Source organism: Dicentrarchus labrax, unplaced genomic scaffold, assembly GCF_905237075.1.
Source record: "Dicentrarchus labrax unplaced genomic scaffold, dlabrax2021, whole genome shotgun sequence".
Taxonomy (NCBI): Eukaryota; Metazoa; Chordata; class Actinopteri; family Moronidae; genus Dicentrarchus; species Dicentrarchus labrax.
Window position 1 is genome coordinate 9,014,005 of NW_026136706.1, and position 27,911 is coordinate 9,041,915.

General features: G+C 39.2%; 3 protein-coding genes and 2 long non-coding RNA genes across 7 annotated transcripts; 4 read left to right on the top strand and 1 right to left on the bottom strand.

Moving 5' to 3' along the window:
• The first annotated feature begins 520 nt into the window (after nt 1–520).
• On the top strand, nt 521–6,286 carry umps (uridine monophosphate synthetase). Its single transcript, XM_051404450.1, has 10 exons — nt 521–768; nt 1,387–1,540; nt 2,082–2,206; nt 2,370–2,557; nt 2,662–2,753; nt 2,888–3,048; nt 3,131–3,248; nt 3,364–3,539; nt 3,648–3,762; nt 4,237–6,286. Exons 1-10 carry the CDS (start codon nt 619–621, stop codon nt 4,413–4,415), a joined length of 1,458 nt encoding a protein of 485 aa, XP_051260410.1. The 5' UTR covers nt 521–618; the 3' UTR covers nt 4,416–6,286.
• Nucleotides 6,287–8,307: 2,021 nt separating this feature from the next.
• Nucleotides 8,308–9,224, top strand: LOC127365655 (uncharacterized). Its single transcript, XR_007885240.1, has 2 exons — nt 8,308–8,372; nt 8,477–9,224. It is a non-coding gene; the product is annotated as an uncharacterized LOC127365655 (long non-coding RNA).
• A 6,725-nt stretch (nt 9,225–15,949) lies between these two features.
• Nucleotides 15,950–19,093, top strand: cryba2b (crystallin, beta A2b). Its single transcript, XM_051404820.1, has 5 exons — nt 15,950–16,059; nt 16,942–17,128; nt 18,112–18,253; nt 18,347–18,489; nt 18,732–19,093. The coding sequence occupies exons 2-5, from the start codon at nt 16,971–16,973 to the stop codon at nt 18,877–18,879; spliced, it is 591 nt and encodes a 196-aa protein (XP_051260780.1). The 5' UTR covers nt 15,950–16,059; nt 16,942–16,970; the 3' UTR covers nt 18,880–19,093.
• A 2,452-nt stretch (nt 19,094–21,545) lies between these two features.
• fev (FEV transcription factor, ETS family member) lies at nt 21,546–27,707 on the top strand. 2 transcript variants are annotated; one of them, XM_051404772.1, is made up of 4 exons: nt 21,546–21,617; nt 22,065–24,710; nt 25,376–25,447; nt 26,670–27,707. In XM_051404772.1, exons 2-4 carry the CDS (start codon nt 24,662–24,664, stop codon nt 27,209–27,211), a joined length of 663 nt encoding a protein of 220 aa, XP_051260732.1. In that variant the 5' UTR covers nt 21,546–21,617; nt 22,065–24,661; the 3' UTR covers nt 27,212–27,707. The 2 variants fall into 2 exon arrangements, with proteins under 2 accessions (XP_051260732.1, XP_051260734.1); XM_051404774.1 differs by having other exon boundaries at nt 21,561–21,617; nt 22,199–24,710.
• Nucleotides 24,786–27,861, bottom strand: LOC127366066 (uncharacterized). Of its 2 annotated transcripts, none has more exons than XR_007885280.1 (3): nt 27,801–27,861; nt 27,000–27,159; nt 24,786–24,959 (listed from the first exon to the last, which is right to left on the bottom strand). It is a non-coding gene; the product is annotated as an uncharacterized LOC127366066 (long non-coding RNA). The 2 variants fall into 2 exon arrangements; XR_007885281.1 differs by lacking the exon at nt 24,786–24,959 and adding an exon at nt 26,616–26,799.
• Between the last annotated feature and the right edge of the window lie 50 nt (nt 27,862–27,911).

Here is a 27,911-nt window from a genome sequence, read left to right on the forward strand (position 1 = left end):
TTATTCTGAAAAGCAAAATAAACTATACCGGAAACCGTTCTCCCTTGCGTCGTCGTGGAATGCAAATTTGCGTCCTGCTATTGGTTCTTCTGGAAAGGTTTCCGGTTAAAGCGTCATCCCTTCAGAATAAAGTTATGGACAATCGTTCTTGAATAAATTGTATATTTTCTCGCGCACTACGAAAGATAACATGTGTTTCTATCAACTTCTTTTGTGTTCTTGTGTTGTTGTAATACTTGTTTATCCTCCTGGGATCAATAACGTTTTATATTATTATATATATTAGTATGATACAGAGGGCCTACTCAAATTAAATAAATTGTTGACGCACACGACTACCTACATACTTGCCCTTTAGTTTAATAACGAATAAGCAACTCTCTCCATGTTTCGTGTCCTAAACGATTGAGCTGATATGACAAAACATACATTATGTCGGAATACAAAAAAAAAAATAATAAAAGTAAAGGCGAGGCTTTTATTCTGAAAGAAAAATAAAAAGATCAGAGCGGAAGTGCTGTTTCTGTTGCCGCCTCGGTGGAAGCAAAGAGTCGCATTCAAGTTAGAGAGCAACTCACTGTGTAAAGAAAACAAAAACCCTCCTGAACACTCGAGAAGATGGAAAACGAGTCTATGGACAGTTTAATCCTGAAGCTCCACGATGTGAACGCGGTGAAGTTTGGAGAGTACAAGCTGAAGAGCGGCATGCTAACACCCATCTACATCGACCTGAGGGTTCTCGTGTCCTACCCCGCGCTCATGAACCAGGTAAACACGTGCTGCCCTTCCTCGCGCACCGCAACGTGATGGGACTTTAAGTAACACGCGACAGACAAAGTGTTGTTATAATAAACGTTAAAGTGTTTGTATGCCCTCGTTTTAAAGTGAAGGGGTGTTTTTATCAGCAAGTCTGAATATAAGAATATATTTAAGCCCTTAGAGTGTGTGTGTGTGTGTGTGTGTGTGTGTGTGTGTGTGTGTGTGTGTGTGTGTGTGTGTGTAGATGGGCAGCAAAATTAGAAATCAGTACAATGCACTTTAATACAAGAACACGTGGTCGTATAGTTGAATCATGTGTTTAAAATGTAAAATACTGCTCTTATTCAGGTTACTTACATTGGCTTTACCTCGCCATTATTGGGTCATGTTGACCTAATAGATGTCAGGTTTCACCACAGAATGATATAAAACAACCAATTCATATAGTTAAGGGGACATTTAATGAGAAGTGTTAGACCTTCTAAGCATGATGGGGGAAATGGCTGTCTTGTGCAAGTTGGATATGAAGGACTTCCACATTCCTTCGTTCTCTTGCCTACCACACTGCCACATTATAATCCCAACCCTTTCTGCCACTGCAAACCTTTTTTATTCTTTTGTATGCAGGTGTCAAGTCTTATCTACCAGCGGGTGCAAGAAGAAGGGCTACAATTTGACTCGGTGTGTGGGGTCCCGTACACAGCCCTCCCTTTGGCCACAATCATCTGCTCTAGACATGAACTGCCCATGCTCATCAGGCGGAAGGAGGCCAAGGACTATGGTGGGTGGCTTTATGTATTAAATACTGACCTTGGATTTGTCAGTAAAGCTTAAGAAACCACAGGAATGACATTGTAAGGATGGAATTACCTAAGCTCATTTTAAAAAAGCAATGAGAATCTGTCCTTTTAATACGACAAGATCTATTTTCATTATGATTTTCAGCCATTATGATACCTTGAATCTCTATGGGTTGACATGTTCACTTATGGCACACTTTTGGCTACACGCGATAAGATAGCAGGTCTTTTCTTTCAGCTGTCAAACACCTATTGTTAGGTCCCGTAATAGGGCAAACATGTCTGAAAGTTAACATTTTAAAAGACAGGACAGGAGCAGTTTTCTCAGTCTCAATTGGCTGTAGGAGGTCCTAAAGGACAATCTGTACACGCTTATGCGGTTGAAGCATACTTGTGTATCAGCTGCATCAGAAACCTTTGCTCCACTAATAGATGACTTTCGCCAAGGCCTTGAATCAGAGTAAAAGTGACACAGTAGTCAGTTTGCCTCGAATAGGAACTGAGATTATGTAACCCTTCTAGGAACCAAGCGCCTGGTGGAGGGCTCATTTCGTGAGGGAGATACATGTCTGATCATTGAGGACACAGTGACCAGTGGCAGCAGCATCCTGGAGACGGCTGAAGTGCTCTACCAAGGGGGACTGAAGGTGCAGTATCATTAAAGATTACATTAGGGGTGATAAAACATAGATCATTTGTTTAAATGATCACTGTAAATGTTGTAGAAGATTGTCAAATGCAGTAGTAATGAACAACCACCTTAAACCTGGCCACAGTGGGTGTAATTGTGTTTTCATTTATTTGTTCTAGGTGACAGATGCCATAGTACTAATGGACAGAGAGCAAGGCGGCGTAGAGATGTTGGCTTCTCAGGGAATCAAGCTGCATCCCATCATCTCCATGTTCAAGCTGCTCAACGTGCTGCTGGCAGCCGAACGCATCAACGCCCAAACCGCCCAGAGTGTCCGCAAGTTCATCTTAGACAACAACACTTTCAGGTACAAGATGGCAATTATAGTTACAGTGTTATTGTCAGAGCATGTGAGCTCAACATCCCTCCTCGCTCAACTCAGATTTCAACCCCAGTCTTGAACTCTTTCAGCCCCAGGAAAGAGAATGGCAACGGTGTTCCTGCCCCCAAGAAGCAATGTGTGGAACAGGAGCTGAGCTATGCAGACAGAGCCAAACTACCAAGTATGTAGCCTTCCAACTTAGTCAAATGGCTAGCACTAGTATGGCTAGTAAGTTTGCATCCAACTTGAAAATGTTATGCTAGTTAATGTTGAAATGAAGTTCTTCATCCAGTCTCTCCCTCCCCTTATCTGCAGACGTTCACCCTCTGGCAACAAAGCTGTTGAACATCATGGAGGCGAAGCAGTCTAACCTCTGTGTGTCCGCTGATGTGACGAGCAGCGAGGAGCTTCTTCAACTGGCAGACTCACTAGGTCCGAACATCTGCATGCTGAAGACCCACGTGGACATCCTAAAGGTTGGTGTGAAACCAGTCCCTATTTTACAAGAAGAATATGGTTGGACAAATAATCGAATGTTATTGTCATGTCTGCTAACAGGACTACACAGCGACCTTCAGCCAGAAACTGCAGTCTTTGGCTGAGAAACACAACTTCCTCATCTTTGAAGATCGCAAGTTTGCTGACATCGGGAACACGGTCAAGCATCAGTACGAAGGTGAGAAGATTTGGCTTATGTATGAAATAGACCTGTCTTCAAAATGACTTTTTAAATGTATGTTCTGTTGATGTTTTAAGTAGCTTAACAGTGTGCTCATGTATCCATTTCCCAGGTGGTTTGTACCAGATCTCCTCTTGGTCCCACATAGTGAATGCCCATGCGGTGCCAGGGCCGGGGGTTGTGAAGGGTCTCAGTGCTGTTGGAAAGCCTCTGGGCCGAGGCTGTTTGCTCATTGCACAGATGAGCTCCCAGGGGTCACTGGCTACTGGTGAATACACAAAGGCTGTGGTAAGGATGTCTGTCCATTTTCTAAGTTTATATTACATTACATTATGTGTAACACATAATTTAGGGTTCGGATTTACAGCTGTTTATCTCTGTTATCTGTCTTTACAGCTAAATATGGCGGAGGAGCAGCCAGACTTTGTGATTGGGTTTATTTGTGGCTCTAAGATCAGCAAGAAGCCAGAGTTCATCCACATGACCCCTGGGGTGCAGATGCAGGCTGGAGGTAAATTGAATTGCGTTTTGATTAGATTAAATGAGTAATTTCTTTGCTATTTACATTCACAAGTTTATATTTGTATGTAATTAAAAGGAATCTGTGAAAATCAAGATATTTTCCACCCTATTAAACTTGTACATATTTGTATTATTATGAAACTGTGATGTTAATGAGTTTATAAGTAGATTTTAGATGCATTTTATGTTTAAGTGTGTGTGTGTGTGTGTGTGTGTGTGTGTGTGTGTGTGTGTGTGTGTGTGTGTGTGTGAGAGATTATCCCAGCAGGTGATTTATGTTGGATGCCTTAAAGGCTGCAAAAGCTCTAAACAACTTCCATGACTTTTTACTATGCTCTCTTCTTGGTGTTGTGACTTGTCTTCACCACAAGGAGGCACTATAGTACAAGGAATGATTGCTGGACCTGCTATCAGTAGTCCTCCTCTCTGACCTCCCCCTTTTCTGTGTCTTCCTCTCTTACAGGTGATGCGTTGGGCCAGCAGTACGCCACTCCGGAGGAAGTACTCTGCAACAAAGGCTCTGATGTCATCATTGTCGGTCGGGGTATCCTGGAGGCCCCTGATAGGCTGAAAGCTGCTGAGTCATACAGAAAGTCAGGCTGGGAGGCGTACACAAAGAGACTGGGCCGGAGCGGCCAATAGGAGCTCAGTAGCGGCACCTACGTCATTACGCCTAATTTCACATTTAAGAATAACGACCTCTGCAGATGAACTGGAAGTTTTTTGGAAGTATATTTTTACATTTTCGTGGAACACCAGTGTGCACGTAGTCATATACATAGAAACATATGTAGACCCGTGCGTCTGCACACCACACTGCCGCATCAAAATGCACACCTGTTCCTACACAACCAGTTTATTAACATTGGTGCCAGTTGTGGGGGAATTGGACACTTTGCTGCTGAACGTATGTAAATGTGTTCTTTTGATTCTGTCCTATTAATAAGCAGCTTTAAATGCGTTCTTCTGATTCCTTCCTATTAAAAAGCACAACTTTCAAGTCCATCTGCTATGGTACTTCTGGCCAGGTTTAAACATCTTTGGGAAAAGGTTTTTTTCCTCCTGCCTGAGTCAAACTGTGCAGAGTTTGAGGATATGTCGTTGATTACCTAGAATAGATAGTTTTTTTTTGTAAATGAGGTGGCTGCTAGACTCCGCTGAGGATTTGTTTGTTTCAGGAAGAACACAAATTGTTATTCCCTTGACAAAGACTAGTGCCTCCAGTCAAGGTGAAGCTTTTTCTTCAACACAAACCTTCCATTCCTGTGTACGCTTTCATATGATTGCTATAATGCTAGACCAAGTTTTTAGTATAAATAAAAGAGGGTGTGGCTTATACTTTTTAAATCATTGTATTCTACTTGGGTTGAAATTCAGGGCATTTTACAGTACACTAAAGGATCTTTTGTATTTTGAGTTGCCAAATCTGGATCTTAAGCATCACTTTTCACAAGATGCAGATATGTTGATGACTGCAAGACGGTCTCTCTTAACTCCTCCAAACCCTGACAAGTCTCTGCTAGTCACAACTTCACAAAGTATCAGCATTAAATTGATTTAAACCCATATGTTAAGTGGAAGTGGAAGAGCTTGGTCATTCACAGTTTAGTAATGGACAATAATGTTTTGGCTGTGGTCCTGATTTGACTGTTTAACACTTAATATTATGAACTTCATAGGTCAACTATGAAATCAAAATGATGGCTTTTGATTTGCCTGATTGATTGCAATACCCCTAAGAGAATATATCAAAATCATGGGCCATTTGTACAGTGATCAGCCTGTGTCATATTTATTATTTCATCAACAGCAGTTGATTATTAGTTCGGATGTGCGTCAGCGTGTAGCCCATATTAGCTCATATTATTTAAAATGACAAGATGAGGGAATGCTGATTGCAGCCAGATTGGTCCTTTAGAGCTGTCTTGATTGAGTCCAATGTCTGCCGTCCAATATATATTATTTTCTTAAAGGGATATAAGTTCAGTTATAATTGGACATTATCAGTGAGCCCACATAACCAGTCTACAGGTTGTTGCTGTTTATTTACCGTCTTTACAAAAAGAGAGTTAATAAACAAGTTTTGTTTAGACGAGAGAATCGCCTCCAGTTTTTGACACCTCCCTTTTTAAAGTAGACAACAGTTGAATTTTGTAAACCGTACCCTGGAGCCATGACCGCTGTGCTATTACTACTTGGCCTACATGCAGTGAAATGGCTCCATGGTATTCTTGATAGCAGTGTTAATGGATGAATGTGAAGTTTCTTCTCTTACAGAGACGTTGTTTGGCTTTTTCCCTCCATGTACTTTTCATTTGTGAGTAAAAGAAGTAATGCAATATCTTGTTTTGTAAAGTGAGACAAAATACTTCAATAAATCTTGTGTTGAAAAACTACCTTTAATATGTGTATCCCACTGTACACATATTAAGGATTTACTGTATGTAGAACAGTAGTAATAGTTTGGAGTTTTAAACAAAGAATTAAAATGTTGTTGGATATTTTTTGCTCTACCTTTTGCAAATTGTCTTTATTCTCAAATTAGACTTTAATGCTGCTAATCAATTTACAATCAAGTGTTATAGTTTACAAATACAGCATATATTGAAATGTAACATTGAAATGTTTTTATCAGCTTCCTTTTAAAAAGTGCTGTAAGATATGCATTACCCAGGATTTTTTCCACTGCTATGCCATTTAGCAAGGCTTATTTACTGTATTTCAAAATGAGAATGTAGTCCTAATGAAAAACAATCAACCATGGAAAAAGTAAGTGGTCATTCTTGTATAATATTGGAGACTCTTTCCAACTTGATTTTAGATTACTTCCTTTTATCTTATTTTACTTTTCTTGTGTGACTTGTATAACTGAAACTCCATAAAAGATCATTATGAATAAAAACACTAAAAAAGACAGAATTCCACTCTTCAAAAAAACGTGAATCTTGAGGGTCTGTAGTTTGTTGTGATCTTAAGATTTCCGGGATATATGGTTGAATTCAATATAAAGATATGAATAAAGATATCTTGTTGGTTTTTATTTACTGTGTATATAATTAAATATGGCAAATGTATGCAGGCTTGTGTATAAAGTAGTCAAAAAACCTGTTTAATGCAGTAACGTGAAGAGGACAGTGGTTAATTGTTAACAAATGTATGCGTTTTTTATGAACAATGTATCTAAGTTCTATAAAACTACTGGTAAATGTTTTTCTATGTAATTGTTCTATTCCCAAATCTTGACAAAAATGTATTTCTCGTTCCATAGTCTTTTTATCTTCTATCTCTCATTTAAATTATTTATTATTTATTTTTTACTGAAAATTGAAGCAGCAGTGGCTGAAATATTGTGACTTTTTTTAGAGTATTAGTCAGCCTTGGAACCTACAATTCCCATAATGCAACTATACTCTTTTATTACAATTGTTAAACGCTCTAATCTTCCATGCCCCTAGTTTTTAAACACAGGTTTTCTTTCAGTTTTAGGTATGACTTAAAATAACCCAGATTACATCATTAGGGTTCTTTTTTTAGACACATTTATTTTTCTTTGAGAAGCTGAGTAGCACGACTCATGTAATAATAGTAAACTGAGTTCTTTGTGTCAAATTGGAGGAGTGTTCCTTTAATTTAAAGACAGTAAATTTGCAACCAAAGAAGTTCAGCCCACAGAGCAGTAACAAGATCCCTGATTGGCCCGCCATCATTGTCCATGTTGTATGAAACAACCTCTGTTGTTTTAATAATTTTAAAAATACCAATAGTTTTCTGTACTAACGATTTATAAAGTCATGCACATTGTATTAGCTGATTATAAAATAACACAACATTTTAAAATTTAGCAAAATTATTTGCTTTTATATCCAAAAACAACAAAAATGATTAATTAAAATCATGATCATCTGATTTCCTGTTTGGGGAGATGTATATGTTTACATACATCAATGTTTCAAGTCTCGGGGTGGATTTTCACTTTGGTGGAAGATTTAGTTTGAACCCAAACACCAGGAGGATTCAACAGTCAACTTTCCCCCAAAGTTGTCGGGCAAGGTGAGCTACCCAGCAGCAGAAAGTCATTTGCAAGGCATATAATATGGAAATGTTTCCCGCACAGGCTCTGAAAAGGACAAATGTAGTCGGCAGGTAGCTACGCTACAATGCGCCTTTTTACAAAGCAACGCAGGCACAAAGGTCAGACACGTTGCCTGGCACACAGGAGGAAGAGGGAGGGGGCTTTTTTAGACTTGAGGGAAAGGGTTAGTAAGAATAATTCATTTCGTGTGTGTGTGTGTGTGTGTGTGTGTGTGCGCTTGCTTGTGCACGCACCCCTCCCCCTTTATGTCAATATTGGATCAGAGCAACGCACCGTGCGACAGGTGTCTGTGCGCGCCCTGAGGATCCTCTCCATGAGGGGTGGAGAGTGAGTGAGAGAGAGAGAGAGAGAGAGAGAGAGAGAGAGTAAGAGACAGAGAGAGAGCATGTAGAGGTATAAAAGGTGTATACCTGTCACAAGCAGCACACATTCAGTGCGCGTAAAAGGTGCGCCAAACTTGACCAAGCTTGCGCATTTTGGCCTTTGTTGCTTCGCTTCTTCTAAAGGTAGGCTGTACGGCTTTTCATTCAGATTTTGTTTCCTTAGTATCCATCCTTACAAAGGTGTACATTTTCTTGGTTTTCTAACTTTTCCAAATGTTTCTCCAAAGGTTACCTGACAACAGAGAAGCCAGCTGTTAGGCGATCACCGCCTCTCCCTCTGGATCATCGTCCCACTGTGATCGCTTTTTGTGACTTTTTCATGTCTGTATTTGCTTCACGTTGAGCCTCACGTACAATACCTGAAGATGAAGTTTTGTTCGTTCGGCTCGCGTTATGCAGGTACGGGTTGGCAACGGGAAAAGACACAAAGTTTGTTTTTCATCACGGGAGCATCACTGTTGCATCACTATTGTTAACACTGTCAAGCTTTAGTTCATGCAAATAATGGGATGTTGTTTTTGGTTGGGTTGTTTTAAAAGATTGCCAGGTGAAATTTGTTTTAAGGGGGTTCAAGGGAGCCAAATGGGTAGGGCCAGATATTGCTGCCATACTGCACCACAAGTGACCCAATTATTGTGATGAAAATCTATAAGACAAAAATGTAAAAGACATTTTTAAGAAAATATATTCAACCACGAAGTCATTGCCATTGCTCTACCTAAGAAGACTTCATAGCAACATAGTTTCAGTAACTGAAGCACCAGGTGTACAGAGCTAAACTGAATAGTTTGCCTTATTTGCATACAGCTGGCAACAGGCTCTAAAGAAAGCCATGTCAGCCTTGGACAACATGTTGCCTGACTACTGGAGTCACACTCATTTATCCAAAGGTAAACTGAAAAAGAAAGAGAAAAAAAACCTAATGGAAAAGTAATTTCTCAACTCATTTGACTCAATTAAAGATTCTTTGTTACATTTTGTTGAATAGGTGTCTGTGTCGAGCAAAGAAAAGCAAAGACAAGGTTACAGCTGGTGAATTCGGTTGACGGAATTAGTTATTTGGGTAATCAAGGCAGAAAGTTCATAGAATAAAAGTTCCAGCTTGAAATAAATTTTCTTGTTTATTATGAATCCTAGTCTCACCTCAATCCATAAATTCATGTAAAACATGCTCGCTGATAGCCGACACACCTGTCTGCTGCAGGTCAGTAAAATAACTGCAAACAAGACTTTGATAAACCTGACATTAGGAAAGTGTCCAAATGATGGTCACTCACTGTTTTTAGTCAGTGGTTGTACTCGTCTGTATGTGCTTGTTTACCCCTGGATGATATGATATCCTATGTACTGAAAAGGCTGACATTTACAATGCTAGGGATGATAATCTCCGTATCTCCCTTTGGTGCTTTTTTGATAATCATTTTCCCGTTGGCACATTCATGATGACAGCGTGTATTTTCCACTGTGGGCCTATTCATTACTGTCCATCTCCTACGTCATGAACTGAGGCTGCAGGCAAGCACCGGGGAGAAGAGAGATGGGCTTAATGGGAGGTTATGTTAATCATTAACTAAACATTAACCACACACACACACACACACCAGACGCCTGATATGGGCCATCTGTCATTTGAATGCTATAAGGCAGCATTCAGCCATCACTCTTTTACCATCCATTATATGTTTTGTTCCATATGTTTAAGAGTATCTCTGCCTTTAAGTTATTTAGTGTGTTATTTAAATATTCACTGGTGTGTGTTTTTAAATTCAGCTCTCTGATGAAGAGGCAAAGTGAGACAATAAATTGATGAAGCCAGTATTGCAACTGTACTATTCTACCTTACTAAACTGCTCTTTTGCATTCCCAGTTTCAACTGATTAAATTCATTCGAAAGCAGCGCTGCAGCGGCACCATTTTCAATTTGTAGAAAGACATCCAGCCTAACATACAGTGCCAAAACACATGCATACAACATATATTGTTACAGAATACAATCCCTGACCAATTTAACTACTGACTGTTTATTCAATTATGCTAAATCAATTTATATGAAAAAGAAAGGTATCTACTAAAGACCATGTTCAAACAAAAGTGTTGTGAAAAACGTACATATGAGCCCAGTAAAACAAAACCATGCTCATTTCTCACATTTATCACTAATGATCATTTTGTCTGGAAAATACGTTTTGTTTGGTGCCTCTGTGGCATTTGGATGTCTCTGATAAAAACTTAGTTTACAGCAGTACAGCATATCTGCCCCAAGCTGAAGTCTGATTTACATATCTTTAATACTTTTGGGCCCTTCTGCAGGTAATTCCCTTTACATTGTGTTTGTCTCCCTAGTGCATCCCCATCAGTCTTTATTATCTCAAAAACAAAATTCATGTAGGTATCATCATCTTACAAAAGACATTATGTTGAAGCCTGTCTTGCATGTCATTTCTTACCTGAGAGCCTATTTGCCTCTGCTTTAAGCTCTAGTCAATATTTGTTTAAAGCCAGATGAGGGAAAGCTCACACTCCTCAGTATCCTGGTTACCTCGTCCTGATTTAAACCGACTGTCCCAACTGGTCCTGCTGTTGCTACACCCTTCCAAGCAGCTCCAGGAGCATTATTAGTATTCAGGTAATTTGTATTCAACGTGGAGGCCTAAAGTCGAAATGTTAGTATTGGGAACAACAACAAAAACCTCTGCAACAGGTGGAAAATGTTGATCTCTGTGTAGTACTGATAATTCAAAGCAAAATGAGACAACTGACAAACTTTTAAAGAAGCCAGATAATGTGTGTTTTCACTGCAAAAACGTTGTGTGCTTACATTGGTGATACAGTCTTTTTGTCCTGCAGAAACTGTGCTTTTCATTATTGTAATGGACACCTAGTAGGAAATAACCCTGTAGGTAGGTCATGTTGGGATTCAGGAACATGCAATTTAAAGTACATGTAATATTTTCCATAGCACACATTTTAGGGTTTGTTTAATTGATCTTTATATGAATTTACATGAATACTAATTTACCATGGCAAACATAAGTCATTTAATGTGTGCTTGAAGTATTAGTTGGCTAAATGTGAACACAGAAAGCATACATACAGATGGTATCAACATATTATCCAGTTTGTAAAAGAGGCATAAAAAAAATGTTTTTAGCCCATATTATGCACCATGTCACTGAAAACTCTGTATGCGATCTAGTATTTAATATTGTCATTCTGTTTCTCCATATTTACTGCTGCTACATCTATTGCATGTCTGTCTGAGAATAGTGATCCTCCTCTGTTGCTCTTGAGGTTTAATCCTTCCCCCCATTGATTTAGATAGCTTTCATAGCCAAGGGTACAATGACAGAGGGTGCTATAAAAAGCAATCTAATACAAATTCTTGATTTTGGGCAATACAAGTAAACTTAAGCAGGGGTTTAGGGTTTCCCCAAAGCTTGCCATGTCTGATTTTGAGACTCCTGCTGCCCCTGATGTGACCCTATAAACTCTGCTCTGCCTTAGGCTCATTCTGCATCAACCCCATTAAGACAACTGTTTGTATCTGTACAGCAGGAACATGATTACAATTGTGGTGCCTGTCAAACTGTATGCTGCTATCTGTAAATGGTCAAGAGAGTTCTTCCCAGAGGCTGTGTGTGTATGTGTGTGTGTGTGCGCGTGTGTGCTGCCTGTTGGATGTGTGCTGTTTCCTTTGACAGTTACCGATAATGAAGAGTCATGCAAATGCCCAAGGCTGGTTCCCTCCCCTTGGCTGGCTACTCCCTGACTTTATGATAGCAGAAAAGGTACAACTGGATGAAAGTGGTAAGTCAATATTTGGGATCTCAGAAAGATGAGCTCAATAAGCTGTGAGGTTTTTCTGTTTTTTGTTTAAGTTACCAATAATAACACAGTGATAAGCTGTTTTTATTTCAGAAAAAGACAGTCAGTGGAAAGTAAGTAACACAATAGAAAGGCAAAGATTTTGTCTGTTCAAGTGTCTTAAAAGGAAAAAGTGTGTGTGTGCCTTTTAACACAATTCAGTGCTTACTGTCTTTGCGCCTCTCTACCTCAACAGTGATAATTCATGGGCACTAGCACAGAAAATAATATAATTTACATACTATTTCTCTGTTTTTTCCTGAAAGTAAATCCAGCAGCTTGTTTGTCCACGCAGAGATCAATGGGGACAAGTGGAGGTGGTATGAGCAGATGTCCTGCTCGCATCATCCTTACCTGGATTAGTCACCACGGTAACCTTCCACCTGAAGGAGGGCATTTATTCAGTGCAATCTGTGTGTCACTGTGTGTGTTTATATATGTGTGCAGATATACAGTCACGTGTGTGTGTGTGCACACGCTTCCATACAAACACTTTTGTGTGTGTGTGTGTGTGTGTGTGTATGCAGGTGCATTCACTGACTATTCAAATAGTTCCGACTCACACTGACCCAGAAAACAAAATCTCCCTCAGCAGTGTTAACACACTTCCGGCACTGCAACCAATCTACATAGCCTGAATATCAGAATATATTCTTTAATATTGGATAATATAGCTTTTCACACAAATTTCCTGGGAGATCAGACCAGCTATCAGCGTACACTCATTAAAAATTAAATAAAATGAGCTAATGAGCAGAGTATACTGGCTTGTGTGATAGTGTGTGAGCTTCCATATAAATGTGCATGTTTGGGTACCTAAAAAAAGCAAACGTTGTATGATTATGATGTAGCTAATGAGAATAATGCTGTCATGAAGTGTTAAAGTGAGTGTGGATGTGGAAAAGTATTTTTAACTATGCAGGGAGTGGGTCCTCTTCTACAGTCCGCCATGTTCAACCGCCATGTTTCTGCAATAGCCCAGAAGTGGCAAACCAAGCCCTTGCTTGAGATGGGGGCTTTTGCGCTTTTTGCGAGTTTCATAGCCACTGTAGTTTCTCCTATGCACATGGAAGGGCGAGCTGTATTCAGTTGGTCCTTTAAGGAAGAATCATGATGGAACAGTGTTTCTGTCACCATAATGTATTCTGCACCTGGTAATGTAAAATTACCTGATGTTCAGTGATCATTGAATGACAATGCAGCACAATCAAATATAGGACATGGATGACCAAACCATTAAAAAAACACCATCCATTATATTAAGCATTTGGCTGCTTGAGTCAAATAGATTGATGATTTATTGTAAGTCGATTTAAGTCGAATGTAGAGACAAACTTTTGATCTGCTCCAAACATAAACCCATGTAGGTGCAGAAAAAGGTGAGGAACTTCAGGTAGATGGCAAGTCTACCATGTAGGCTAATAGACCTTTTTCACAGCAGCCATTTTGATATGAAATAGTACCACCTGTTTACCCTAATATCTCATGTAAAAAATTCTGTAAAAAAGAACTTGTGATCCTGTACTTGCTTCCAGTGAACCAGTACATTTGTCAGTGACCAGTGGGAAGAAATGAATGGGTTTTTTTCACATAGCAAGATAAGGATTCAAAGTAGAACTGTACTTGCTCTCTACTGGACTACACTGTTCCCTGACACATGCAAATCCCCCCACCTGTATTTAACAGGGAAATGAGCTGTGCGTGTGTGTGTGTGTGTGTGTGTGTGTGTGTGTGTGTGTGTGGCGCGCGTGTGTGTGTGTGTGTGTGTGTGTGTACAAGAGGGCAAGGATCTACAGCTGATCTATCTTATCAGACCTGGTGAAGAAAGACGAAAGACTGTCTGCAAGCATCACAAAGACACACACACACACACACACACACACACACACACACACACACACACACACACAAAGCGTTTTTATGCATGTAGACACACTAAGTAATTCAGGTAGTAGCAAACATAAACACACACAAATACACACACGACATCTGTGTCTATATTAGCCTGTCCTTTCACCTGCCCATCACCTGCTCTGGGGGGAAAGCAGGGGTGACACACACACACAAACACACACACACAGCCACACACATGTGGAGAGAAGAACAATGAATGGGTTAACAGAAAACAATGAGAAAGCTGTTCATACAAGTAAACAGCTCACACATGCTCACAGGTGGAACACACACATACACAGACACACACAAAGACACAAGCCAAGTCCTTTACCCTACATTTCCTGTAGCTGTATTACTGTGTTGCTATCATATATGTTTCTGGGGTTTTAGATACTTTCATCTCAGTCCTATGACAATGAACCATTATTATCTATTTATTATTATTATTATTATTATTATTATTAGTAGTAGTAGTAGTAGTAGTAGTAGTAGTAGTAGTAGTAGTAGTACTTTTTTAAAAAGAGCCGACCTGTTTTACAAGTTGTTGCCAGCCTGGGTGTAATAAATATATTTGCCACAAGATGTCACCAATGATGAAGGAAAATACAAAATCCACCTTTCTAATCCAACACTATTGATAGTATGGTAGGGCTGGTGTATTGAGAAATTACAAAATGTGCAAGATGAAATAACAGGTTTTGAAAAACAAAAACAAATATGTGCTCACTCTGACATGGAAAGTCTGATTTTTAAACTGTAAGTATGGTTCACTGATATGGTAAATTGATGGTTTACCAGTGTATCAGCTATGGAGTTGCAGTTTATTACTGCACACTAAATTATAGTATATATAAATAAAATGTTTTGTATCTCTCCTGAATCCAATCATATGTCATATTATTGTTTAAGAATGAAAATTTGACTTTACACGAGGTCAAAGAACAACAGAAAATGAATAAGCACACAGAAGGACAGTATAATACATGACTGAGAAGGTTGTCATTCATGATGTTAAAAGTGCCAGTGTGATCTTTCTCATGAGCTGAAATGTAATTAATAAAACTGTATTGGAACCTGCTATCATTCTCAATTTAATTTACTGGCCTATTAATGTTGTGACTGATACTATTCAACATTTAACCTATTCATGGTACTTATTTTTGCAAAAGCTTTAAAGGATATAACTATTTGAGTTCAGAAACATCTGTAATATACCTGTTTTTTAGACAGTTAAAAAAAATATAATTGAACATTTAAAATTGGTATCTAGCTAAAAAAGCTTAATTTGAATAGAAACAAATACAACTTGAAACATTCACATAGGTGAACGCTGAAAAAACATGCTACAGAGCATATGCTATTAAACACTCATGAGCCCTATGACACAGCATACTGTTTATTTGAGGAATGGTGCTCCTCATTTTATTGCTAAACTATTATGTATAAATGTGGGTACAACTAAGTATAGACCAGATTTTCCTTTGGTTTTGGTCAGAAAGTTACCACTACTGATGCAGCTTTTTACCATAGAAGTTCATCCAGTTGACATTCCAGATCAGTCATTGGAAAAGAAGAAGACAAGGATGCCCTCAAGATGAAATTGGCTCATGTCATTGTACTCACTTTGTGGAATGCCTTGGGCCCTTTTCCCACCTCTAGTTTTGGATCCAGTTTACCTACAGCAGAGAGGGAGAGAAAGAGAGAGAGGGGGGATAAGCTCCCAGAATGTGTCTATTATCCTGCCACACCAATCAAACTGTTGTGTCAGTGCGTTACCATTGTATAGTCCTGGGTCAGGTTGCCTCTGACCATGGCTGCCATATTGATGACTAAGTCAGTTTGGGGCTCTGGGGACAATGGTGCTGTGGAGCCTCCACAAAGCACGAGGCTAATGCTGCCCTTTCAGCCGGCCCGCTCAGCTGCTGAGTGTGCAAGGCTGCTGGGCAAATGGAGTGGCGCAGGTCCAGGGGGCCCGGCCCTATAAAAACACAGGCGAGGGTCTCTTCCCCGACATTGATTATACTGGATCTGTCCCACCTCAGTACTGTCTGTAAGTATATCAACACACTGCCTCAGACTCAGCTAAGAAACTGCAATCAGGGGACAGCTTTGTGTACTGGGGTGGAGCCCGACAGCTACCAAGATGCTGCCCACTCTGTGTATTTGATAGATAGACAGCTGTGGATGCTCTTTAAATGAGACTTGATTCGCTAGGAAGTAAAAACATGGAAGCCACTTCATGCTGCTGCTTTTAGGGGGAACTGGTTTATACCTCAGCAGCCCTTTTAACAGGGAAAGCTGGCAAGATGATGCCTTACTGGTGTGCTTGTATTCGGCCTGTAAACATCATACAAACATTTTCCTCAAACCAGTTTTTACTGGGCTACGAAATTGCGTTACGGATGGTTAGCAACTGTTGGTAGAAATGATCAATTCTGAGTTTACTGCTTTTAAGCTTTTGCAGAAATGTAGCTTGCTGTTGTGGCATTAATATCAGGAGGATAGAGGCATGTCTGTGGTTCTTAACTGAACCTCCTCAATGGAAACACCAATCTGCACTGTGGACAAATGGAAAAATTATCAATGTGGAATTTTTTCACTTCTTGTCATGCTTTTGGACAGTGACGGATATTCATTTCCAGAGTAAAGGTGCAACAGTATACTTTACCCTATTAACAGGTATTTTTTCATCAAGCTAAAATACGAAGATTGCAGCTGTAAGTTGAGTTAAATAAATGCCAGCATCTGCTGGCCTGATTGCCTGTATCTGTTTTAATGAAGATGACTTAATGGTCCTCAGGAAGTTTGCTCTCTGGAAACATTTGTTATTTTTTCACTTTATTTGTTATACCTTCTCAGGACATGCATATTTTGCTCAGATTTAGATTTTCCACATATTAACCCTGAACTTTTTTGAAACTACCTTGTTCAGAGAGTAACCCCTAAGGGAGAACAGCAGCCATGAACACTCAACAGATGGAGCAGATGGGCCAGTTCAAGATCACAGTCTGGGAGGAGGAGAACTTCCAGGGAAAGCGCTGTGAGTTCATGCTGGAGTGCCAGAACATCATGGAGAGGGGCTTCAACAAGATCCGTTCCATCAAGGTTGAGAATGGACCGTAAGTCCACTTTGTTTGTGTTCTTCAGAATCTCCTATTTATTTTTCCCTCCTGCGGTCTCTCCATCTATCCAGGAATTCTGTATTTTCCATGGAAATCCCTTCCATTTCACCTCTTGACCTGTTTGTTAATATTCATATTCTGACATCTTTATGAGGGCATATTTGAGTCAATAATTTGTTATATTCTAGTTAGAATTTTACTCTCTTAAACCCTATGAAGATTTTATATTATTATCTATTATATAGAGGAACTGCATCAGTACTGTTAAAGTAACATTTGGAGTGAGTTTAATTTTTGCCGTACATGGTCTGCAGTCTTCCTCAAATATTTGATCAAATACACATTGCTGCTAACAAATCATATTATTCACTTCTCTTACAATTCTAATTTTATCTGCTTGAAAAAGTCTGATTAAAGCCCACACAACTCAAACATAGACTCTAATCAAAAAGGCAGAATAACAAAAAACATCAATTACAGCCTACAGTGTTATTGCATTGCTAGTTGGCATGTATCGTGTGTGTGTGTGTGTGTGTGTGTGTGTGTGTGTGTATGTGTGTGTGCGTGCATTCAAGTGTAACCCTGTTGTGATATGAGTTGGCTGTGTGCAGCTGCCGGCTGTGAGCCAGAATGGCTGACTGACTGACTGGCGATCAGATAAAAAGCCCTGGGTGCAGCAGCAGCAGTAGCGGTGGAGGCAGGAGCAGCAGTATTTAATGTTTGCTTTATGCTCCCACTGACAAAGGAGGCTGCATGCTGTTTTCACTCGAGGCCATTCTGTGGGCGTTGGACTCTATTGTTTGATGAAAATGTTTCATAGTTGTTGCACTAAAACTACTTTGCACTTTGTGGTTTGTAATTGGTTTATGTCTGTATTTTATTAATTTATTTCAAGATAATTTAGGTTTTCTCTGCTCATTAAACCCCAAAACATATTTTCTTTTTCCTTCCTTGTCTCTTCACATCTTTCCACTGTTTAGCTGGGTGGGTTATGAGTATCCAGAGTTCCAGGGACAGCAGTTTATCCTGGAGAAGGGAGACTACCCTCGCTACGAGGCCTGGAGCGGAAACAGCAGCTACAGAACCGAGCACATGCTTTCCTTCAGACCCATCAAGTGCGCTGTAAGTTACATTCATCCCTCTCATCTTTTCTCTATTTACTAGTCAGCATCTGTCAGCTGCTACAAGTGTCTTACTTTTTCCCTTTCTCTGCAGAACCACAGTGACAGCAAGGTGACCATGTACGAGTGTGAGGACTTCCAGGGCCGTAAGTTTGAGATGTGCGATGACTACCCATCCCTACAGGCCATGGGATGGTGCAGCAAGGAGGTGCCCTCTATCAAAGTCAACTCCGGAGCGTAAGTTATACATGTTACCCTCTATTTATTTGTGTCTCCTGTCTCTCCCTTTTTAAGATGTACTTTTAGTCAAAACACAGAATATAAATTATCTTTTGGTATTTGGAAACAACCTGATCTGACTGGATGTAATATGGAGAAAATGTCCAATAGTTGATATATGTTTGTTTAAATGATATATTGTATTCTTTGATCTGACCTTGACTCCACCCCCACCCCACCCCCCCTCTCTCTCTCTGCAGCTGGGTGGCCTACCAGTTCCCTGGTTACCGTGGCTACCAGTACATCCTGGAGAGAGACAGACACCAAGGCGAGTACAGAAACTACAATGAGTACAGCACCCAGGCTCACACCAACCAGGTGCAGTCCATTCGTAGGATCCAGCACTAAGTCTCCACTCTGCCTGCCTGACCCAAAAAAACTCTCCCTGAACCCCTTCCTCAACTTGAACCCCTGGACAGACCGCTGTCACAGAACAGTAGACGGACAAACTCTTTCTATCACTCTGTGGCTCTGCATGTATGGATATCTAAGTACCTACTTCTTCTACCATGCTAAAGCATGTTCTTGATATAGGAAATAAAGGCTTTTCTTCAAAACTAGAGTCTGTTTGTCGGCATTCCTTTTTCTTTTTACAATGAAAATGATCACCCTAATTAAATGAATAAATATGAAAACCTCAGAAGAGCAATGATCTGCTACACTGAGCTATCAATCATTTTGCACCTTGGTTATGACAGCCATGGTGCATCCAAGTGCACAAGCACTGCAAAATCAGAGCCCCTTATTCTCTTTTAGCTTCATAGAGCAGGCTGTTAACAGAGATAGTTTTTGCTTTGTATTTATTTAAAGGACATATTTAGCCTTTTAGTGACCATGGAAAGATTTGATTCAAATCTCTCGGTTAGGCTTTAGGATGTGTAATATTGTTCTTGTCAGACTGTATTCTCCTTTCCAATAAACAAGAGCACGAGAACCCATTTGTTTCTATTATTTGTGTTTCGACTGTTGCAATCACTTTTTGCCAAAATGGCTCGTAGTGAGGAGCTGAAGTAAATGCAACAGCTAATCCAGTTGATCAAGTTGAAACACTGTCTAATTGCCAATAAAGTTCTCAACAAACACATATCAGATCAAATAAAATGTGAATTTTGAAAATATAATTAATTCAAATTCAAGTTCTCTTGCTCTTGCTTGCTTTGCCTATTCACAGCAAATGTATTGTGTGGCCTTAACAACCAAAATAAATAGATAAATAAATAATCTGGCACCAAGGGACAATAGTTTTAATGTAAACACATCAATGGGCTGACAAAGATGCAGGCACTCCACATGGTGTCAGCACACATGTAGCCATCCTTATTTCATTACTGTTTCATTACGCTTTAGGCAAGAGGAAAGCAGAAGTCCTCTGAGAGACAAATGCCATTCATGTAAAATGCTTTTGTTGAAGAAAGGTAGATGCACATGCAATGCCTGTTTGAGTATTGGGCCAATCAGATAACTGTTTCGCCTTGCCTCACCTCGCCTTACCAAACAAACACACACTTAAGGAGAACTTGAGGTGTACAACATAAACCACCAACCAGAAAACTGCTCCACGACTTTCCACGAGTTACTAGAAACAGATTTGTTTTTACCTTTGTGATAATGAATTTGTCAGAGAGCCCAATGTTTTTATTTAGTGCAAAATGTATATGAAATATTTCAATCCATTAAGAAACCTTTAATCCTTTGGTCTAAATAAAGTCAAAATCATCAAATTTGGAAGTAAATGGACAGAGGCAAATAACTGGTGTGTAGGATTGAGTGACATCTAGTGGTAAAGTTGCAGATTGCAACCATTTGAATGCAGCTGAAGTGTATAGGAGAAATTACGGTGGCCACGAAACTCAGAGAAAATGCTGAAGTCCCTATCTAGAGCCAGTGTTTGGAGAAACATGGCAGTTCAACATGGCAGCCGCCGTGGAAGAGAACCTGCTCCCTCTATAGATAAAAGCCGCTCAAGGCAACGGCAACCTAAGGGCGTAACCAAGCATTCTCTGGCGGGAACATGCCCCCCACCCCAAAACTGAAAAAGTACCAATCTGTCCCCAGAAATATATGGTATTATTATTATGGTTAAAAAGGTTATATGTTAAATGTGTCCTCTTTTATGTGCTGTCTCTTGCTCTTTCCTATTTATTTTCAATTAATTAAAAATAAAGTGTGTGACTCCCCAACTTTATTTCTAAAAGCTATCCTATTTGCTACAACTGGAAAATGTATAATTTTAACTGGTAGGTGTGTTTAAAGTAAGTAAACATGTTCTATACCATGGTTACCCCCTTGACAATAACACAATAATTCTTTTTTTCAGGTGATTATACACTACATGAAAAACATACCTGTGCCTATTATATTCCATATCTGCCAATAGATCCTCCTAAATGTTACACACTGGACCTTTGATGTTAAAAATATTACTACTTTTACATAGTATCTACATTGATTAGTTTAACCCAAGTGAAAACCATTATCCCTAACCCTTACTAATTACCTTATTATATCTTCACAAAGGTGCTAGTGATAGATGTAGTACAGCGACATAGACCAGTCAGGTAAGATTTTGAAGCTGCAACTAGTGAAATCCCACTTCAGAGAGAGGCCCTATTTTTGTATTATGAACATTATATACACAAGAAGTACCAGACAGTTTATTTTATATCTGAAATAAACTCTGATTTACAAAAAAGCATGTTCCTCATTACATCCTTGCGCACAACTACCTCATAAATGTCTGGTAGCTTAGAAGCATTTGTTTGTTTATTCTAATGAGACACCATGTTTATCTTACAGTCACACGCCGGGATCCTGGAGTGTGTTTACCTCCATACACACTCCTGTTGGTCCAGGACGTGGGATTCCGTGTTACACACCCACAAGCCTGCACCGGCTTACAGTCCCACACCCAAAAAACCAGGATCTTTTAATAAATGTGTAACCATGTACACACACCTTTCTCAAATATACATTCCTCTACAGACTGATTAAAGCAGCTGCAGCGTGGCTTACAGGGGAGTGACACTTTGGTAGTCTAGTAAGTTGCACACTCTGGTACTTTGGCCACACAATTCAGAGCAGAGCAGGTAAGTTAAAGGCTTTACAGAGGAACTTTGCATTGAGTCTTGATGACAGCTAGAATTTAATGTGGGTGTTATGATTGATTTCTTCACTGAAATGAGTCACAGTAGGTTTTAAAATGGAGAGATGTTTTAAACAGATGAAGTGATGATATTTAGTCTGAATGTTTACATCTATATGGTCGCTAAATGACTACATAGACCATTGTAGGGCTTACCATTACATAACTATAGGCAAACGACCAGTATAACACTCTCTTGATCTATGTTTGTGTGTTAGATTTATACTAGGTTTAATATATGTTCAGTTAATACATCAGTTTTACTTGCACACTACTACTGGGATATAGCTAACATCAGATTCGGACTTGACTGAGATCAATAAGTAACAACAAAGTAGCACTTTTCTGATGTTTCTATGTAATTATATATTTGTTTTTTTCTTTTTGTCAGTCCTTCTTGCCTCATGCTAATCACTTACCAGAGTACTGACCAGAGGCCACGTACTTATCTACCACTGCATCAGTGGATACAGTCTAGCTTTCGAGGCTTGTTTTAAGTTGCCTGCGACTTTTACTTGGACACAGGCAGCTAAAGCAAGTCTGGGACGCCACAGACACACCAACAAGTCCAGGCCTGAGCAAGCGCTGCCATGAGAAGAATGGAAAATCCAGCTTTTACTCTGGGAGGAGGGGACATGGGGAATATACAATTTGTTAATGAATTCTGCAAGATTTTGTCCTCATTGTGCCAGAGGATAAACTTTGAATTATATGTTACGGGTACATTTTGTAAACTAATAGGATAATCAGAGGCCTAGTCTGATGCAATCTGTTTTTACAAAGCCTGTGTGAACAGGGTGGGACTCGTATGTGCAGACGCGCATGCTATAACTAAGTAGTTGAATAAACAAAATAACTTTTACTTATTTTACTTATTTACCTATTGCATTTTTGTGTGTTTGCATTGTGCATGTCTCTGAGCTCAGTCAGGTGACACGTTATGGAGCAAACACTAAAATAGATGATGATTAGCGAGCTGTTTATTTTCAGGACAGTCAACACAGAGGACCAAATATGCATATAAGTATGAATTAAATGGTAAAGTGAAGATTTTCTGTTGGGTATATGTGTAATAAAATGTAATTTCAAGGTATTCACATTTCAGGTTTAAATGTATATATTTGCTATTCGTGAGGTAAAATTTGTGTTTTTTTTTTTTTTTTTTTGGATTGATTTTCTTAAGCTTTCTTGAATGATGATGCCTAGATAAACCTTTTCAAAATCTCCACCTTTTCCAAGGGGGAAGCTCTGAGGATCCATGAAATCTGACAGAACTGAAAGTGAATTGTCTTTAACTGATTCCTGCAGCTGCATTGATTAGCTACTTTATGTCACATACATTGCATTTTGACAAGAAAAACAAGATGCCAAACCACTTGGCAGAGACGTACATCTGTCAATGGCAGAACATATTCTCATGTTTTTAGAATTATTAATGGCCTTTGCCTTGATTAGATCAATTTCAGTGGAGATGTAGACAAGAAAATATGCTTTGAGGAAGACACACAGGGGCGGATCCAAATAAATATTCATAGGGTAGTGAGATAGTGGCATGGAGGCATAAAGGGGTGGAAGAAATATATGCGATGTAATCCCATATATCAATATTTGTTTGGATTTTTCTTATTTCAAAACTTCAGACATCTCTTTTTTTTTTTTTTTAATTAAGCCACAATCACTTAGTCTAAAATGTGGCCAAAACAGACCATTAAATTATATATGTTAATTTATTAACACAATATTTGTAATCTAAGTGTGTTAAAATTTGATCCTTTAGATCCGCCCCTGAAGACACACAATACATCAAACCAGGGATGTTGCAGTAATACATCTTAAAACTCTTATCCTTCTGGACAACACCTCCTTTTAGGTATTAATGAACAAACCATTATCATACCAGGGTTCGGACACACTCATAAATGACACAGATTTATTGTTCTAAGTTTATATTTGTTGCTTTTTAAATGCTCCAGAGTGCTTCGAAGCAGAAAAACAGATTTCAGATTGATCCTGGATTCATTATATTGACTACAATTAGAAATTGTGTGTTGATGCCACATGTGATTCATGTCAATTTATGAAAAATGGCATTTAATCACAGTGTTGTGTTGTGTTGTATCACCAGCCCATGGTATGCCTGTAATGACAACTAAATTAAATGCTGAGTGGAATTGTTCTGTCTATCTTCTGGAGATCTGAATGAACAAAATTGATGGACATCTGGTATCCATCACCCTTATTTTAAAATAATAATGTGATAATTATAAAGGGTGTCTAGACTCTACTAACAGAAAGTGGTCAACCTGTTTACAGTCCAAACCAGAACAGGGCAGGGCAATAAAGTCCTCTAAATCTCCCCACTGCCTCTAACAAGAATTAGAAAAATATGAGTGGACATGATAACGTCAGTGAGCGTCAGAAGCCATGGTTTTAAAGTTACAACCTCATTACCCTCAGATTGAGGCTATATAACCTTAAACCCACAAACAGAAGGTTAGGGGGGGGATGAGATGTTCTTGTTTTCTCGTGCGCACTGAAGCGTGTTTTTCAAGGTAAATATTCTTTTCCCAACATGAAATAGGTCTTTGTTGTTTGCCAAGAGGTAAAGAGGCGGAAAAGTGAGGAGGATCTGAACTGGTTTCCATGTCAAACACTTCAATTCACCATAGAAACTCAGATCTTAACGCGGAAACTTTATTAAACTGTGATGGTGGATTGATAAGGGCCGAATTTCTATCGGCCTCTTTTTATTGTGGGCACCAGGCGGACTGACAGAGGTAAATTGCTCTTTTAATTAAAGCAATGCACCAGGGGAAATTGCTGTCTGAATATTGTCTCAGAGATGGGGGCCAGTGACAGTTGCCTGGAAACTTCAATCTGTCCACCCGCATTTATTCCAGATCACAGTTATGAGATAAAGTTTAATAAAAATCTTTTCCTCCGCCACCAACGAAATGAAATCCAACCCTTTCTGAACAACTGAACACAATGAGACAGGACTGCGGAGGAAACCTCATGTTCAACATGTATCTCTCAGGTTCGTCATTTTGTCGGGGAAAGAATTATAGAAATAAGCTGTTATAATTCTTTAGATTCTGCTCTGGGTGTCGGTGTCTTGGTGCGGTGATGCTCCGCTTCCAGGGGCACAGCATTGTTCAGCCTTTTCAATCTGAAAGCCCGTCTGCTCTTTTGTCGGAAATCGGAAATCCTTTTTCCTGGACGCGTTTCCTGGCTTCTCGGAGAGAGGAGACCGCAAAGACGACATGCTTCTTCCATTAGACTGCGACTGGACGAGGACACAATTAGGATTTTAATCAATTTTTAGCTTTTGTAGACATTTGGCAAAATTTTACATTTTATTTTAGCTCGAATCTTTTACACCAGTCTGCTCAATTTTCCAGCATCTTGAAACAGTTTTATAGCAGCTTCCCTCTACTGAAATACCTGTTTCCTCTGAAAACAGATACAAAGAAATCCGTTTATAAAGCTTATATTATCTTGGTTCTTCTTTTTAGGAGATATGAACAGTAATTTCTAGAAAATTATGCACATAAGTGAACTTGTTTTCTTAACCCAGCAAAGTAATATAAGACTATAAGAGCGTCCTTAATGGCTTCCTAAAAAATATATTTTATAGGCGACATGCAGAACAGGATGGATAAGCAGCTGCTGATACTGACAGTGTGTCTGTTTTGATTTCAGATCCAACAGAAAATCTGTTGAAAGAAGGCAAAGGAGCAACCTGGGGTCCAATAAACACAGGAGTACAAAAAGGTAAGAGACTCAGTGACCTGCCAGGATACATCATGAATATTGTCAGGTCACAGTTATCTCACATTAACGAGAATATTCTGTTTTCTGACACAATATAGGACAAATATTGGTGATGAAATAATAACGAAAAATAAATAATAAAAGAGCTGTTGGATAAAAGCCTCTGAGGCGGACTTGTGATTTTTTGCATATAGTAAGAAATCTAACTCGAGGAATCAATAAAGTTTTCCATATTATCGCTAAAAATAGCCTACCACAATTATTAAAGCAAGAATAAAATGCATTTCAGGCTTATTTAATTGAATCTGTGTTTCTGTTATTGGTTCTATTTGGTACCAATTGATAAAAAAACATCAAAATTCATACACAGTTTGCAACTGCATTTTGTTTGTTGGTTACAGATAATAAATAAATATCTTTTCTTCAATGGATGATGGTATTTTTATTCTTTCCACCCCAAAATTATTTTGTCTATAGTTTTGGCTCATCTACCTTTAGGTTCCAAGCTGGATCCTATATCAAGGAAGATGTAAAATTATAATAAATTAAATCAAGTACAACAAAATAAGATCAAATAAAAAAAAAAAAAAATGAATGCATTAACACACAACACAAAGCCAGGCGCAAATAGCTAAATAAAGCGGTTTATGACCTTTAACAAAAATCAAAAACATAAATCAATCTGAAAAATATCTAACAACCTAATCAAATTGTAAATTACCTGTCGATTAACAGCTAGGCGCAGCTACACTGTATTTAAAATAAATATGATTGAATTAATAAGTTCAAAAGTGTCGTTGTTTAAATACGCACTTCATAATATAGACCTCCGATGCATTAGTCTATCCAAGAAACACATTAATATCCTAAAAGAAAACTGGTATGGTGCGCATATGCTTGGAATCGGCCTATAAACTGTACAGTTTTAAACATAAAATATCTCAAATGTAATCTATTTTTCCCTTTATTTTGAAATATGTCTCCAAAAATTGCCGCTTTATCGATCATAAATTTCAGCCAAAATTTTAATAAATGAGAATTATTATTTGTAAAATATTTGGTAAAATGCCAAGCCCCCAAAAACGTTTTGCACAGAATGTACCCCCAGACATGTGACGTTGTGTACTTAATTTAAGTTATTTTCTAATCTTGCTCTGCGTTGCATTAATCAGTTTATATTTATTTTGACATAAAATCAATGGTCATTGCCCCCAATCCACAGGCAGTGGGCAGATTCAGCTGTGGCAGTTCCTGCTGGAGCTCCTCTCTGACAGCACCAACATGTCGTGCATCGCCTGGGAGGGCACCAACGGCGAGTTCAAGCTCATCGACCCGGACGAGGTGGCTCGGCGCTGGGGGGAGCGCAAAAGCAAACCCAACATGAACTATGATAAACTGAGCCGGGCGCTGCGCTACTATTACGACAAAAACATCATGACCAAAGTCCACGGCAAGCGGTATGCCTACAAGTTTGATTTCCACGGCTTGGCTCAGGTGTGCCAGCCGTCCACCACGGAGCAGGCCATCTACAAATTTCAGGGTAACTTCTCACCGATTCCCTTCTCCGGGATTTCCAAACTGAACCTCGTGGCTCCCGGTGTGGGCCCGTCGGGTTTCTCCTACTGGCCCGGTTCCCCTCCGGCGGCTCTGTATCACAGCCACAACCTCCAGCCTCCAGGGCCCTTTGGCACCGTGTCTCCATCCCACATCAGCTGTGTCAACAACATCAACAGCCTGAGTAACATCAATAGCCATTACAACTGACTCTTAATGCATCTTTTAGACAAACTGGAAACATATAAGATACCGCAGGAAACGCAGCAACGAACCACGAGAGATTAAGAGCACTGAAAGAGCGGTTTTTGTAACTTGTAGGTGAAAATACTGGCCTAATTTGGTAAAAAAAAAAAAGATGTTTTTAGACATACGATTGTTTCAACAGCATAGGCTATATTTAAAAGTATGTAGTTGTGTAGATGCTGCTGAGACGACGTTTGTATGTAAGCAAGACGTCTAAAAATGTGTACCTAAACAAACCAAAAGTAATTTAGCCCCCGTTAACCCTTAAACCAAGACATCTTTTCACAAGCAAATGTTTAAATCAAAGAGCCGCCTATCAAGTTACGCACTATGGGTTGGACTTTTACGCGCGGTATTTGAATGATAATATTAGTTAGTTATTCTAACCCATAATGACCCAAAATATGAAATTTCCTCATTTCAGCCATAATCTGTGAAATTAAATCGGAAATCATCAAAAGTTTTCGTGTGGGAGCCCGGTTTTTGAAATGAACAATGTATAGAGCATTATTTAAAACAAGATAATGAAATACAGATTGTGTCTGTTTTATACCTATCAGTTCTCATCCTTTTCTGTTCCTTTGCTGTCTCTCATCCTCCTTTCTTGACTTCTGTGTACTTTTTACATAGAAGTGGGTGTATTTGCTCCAGCCTGTGAGCAAAT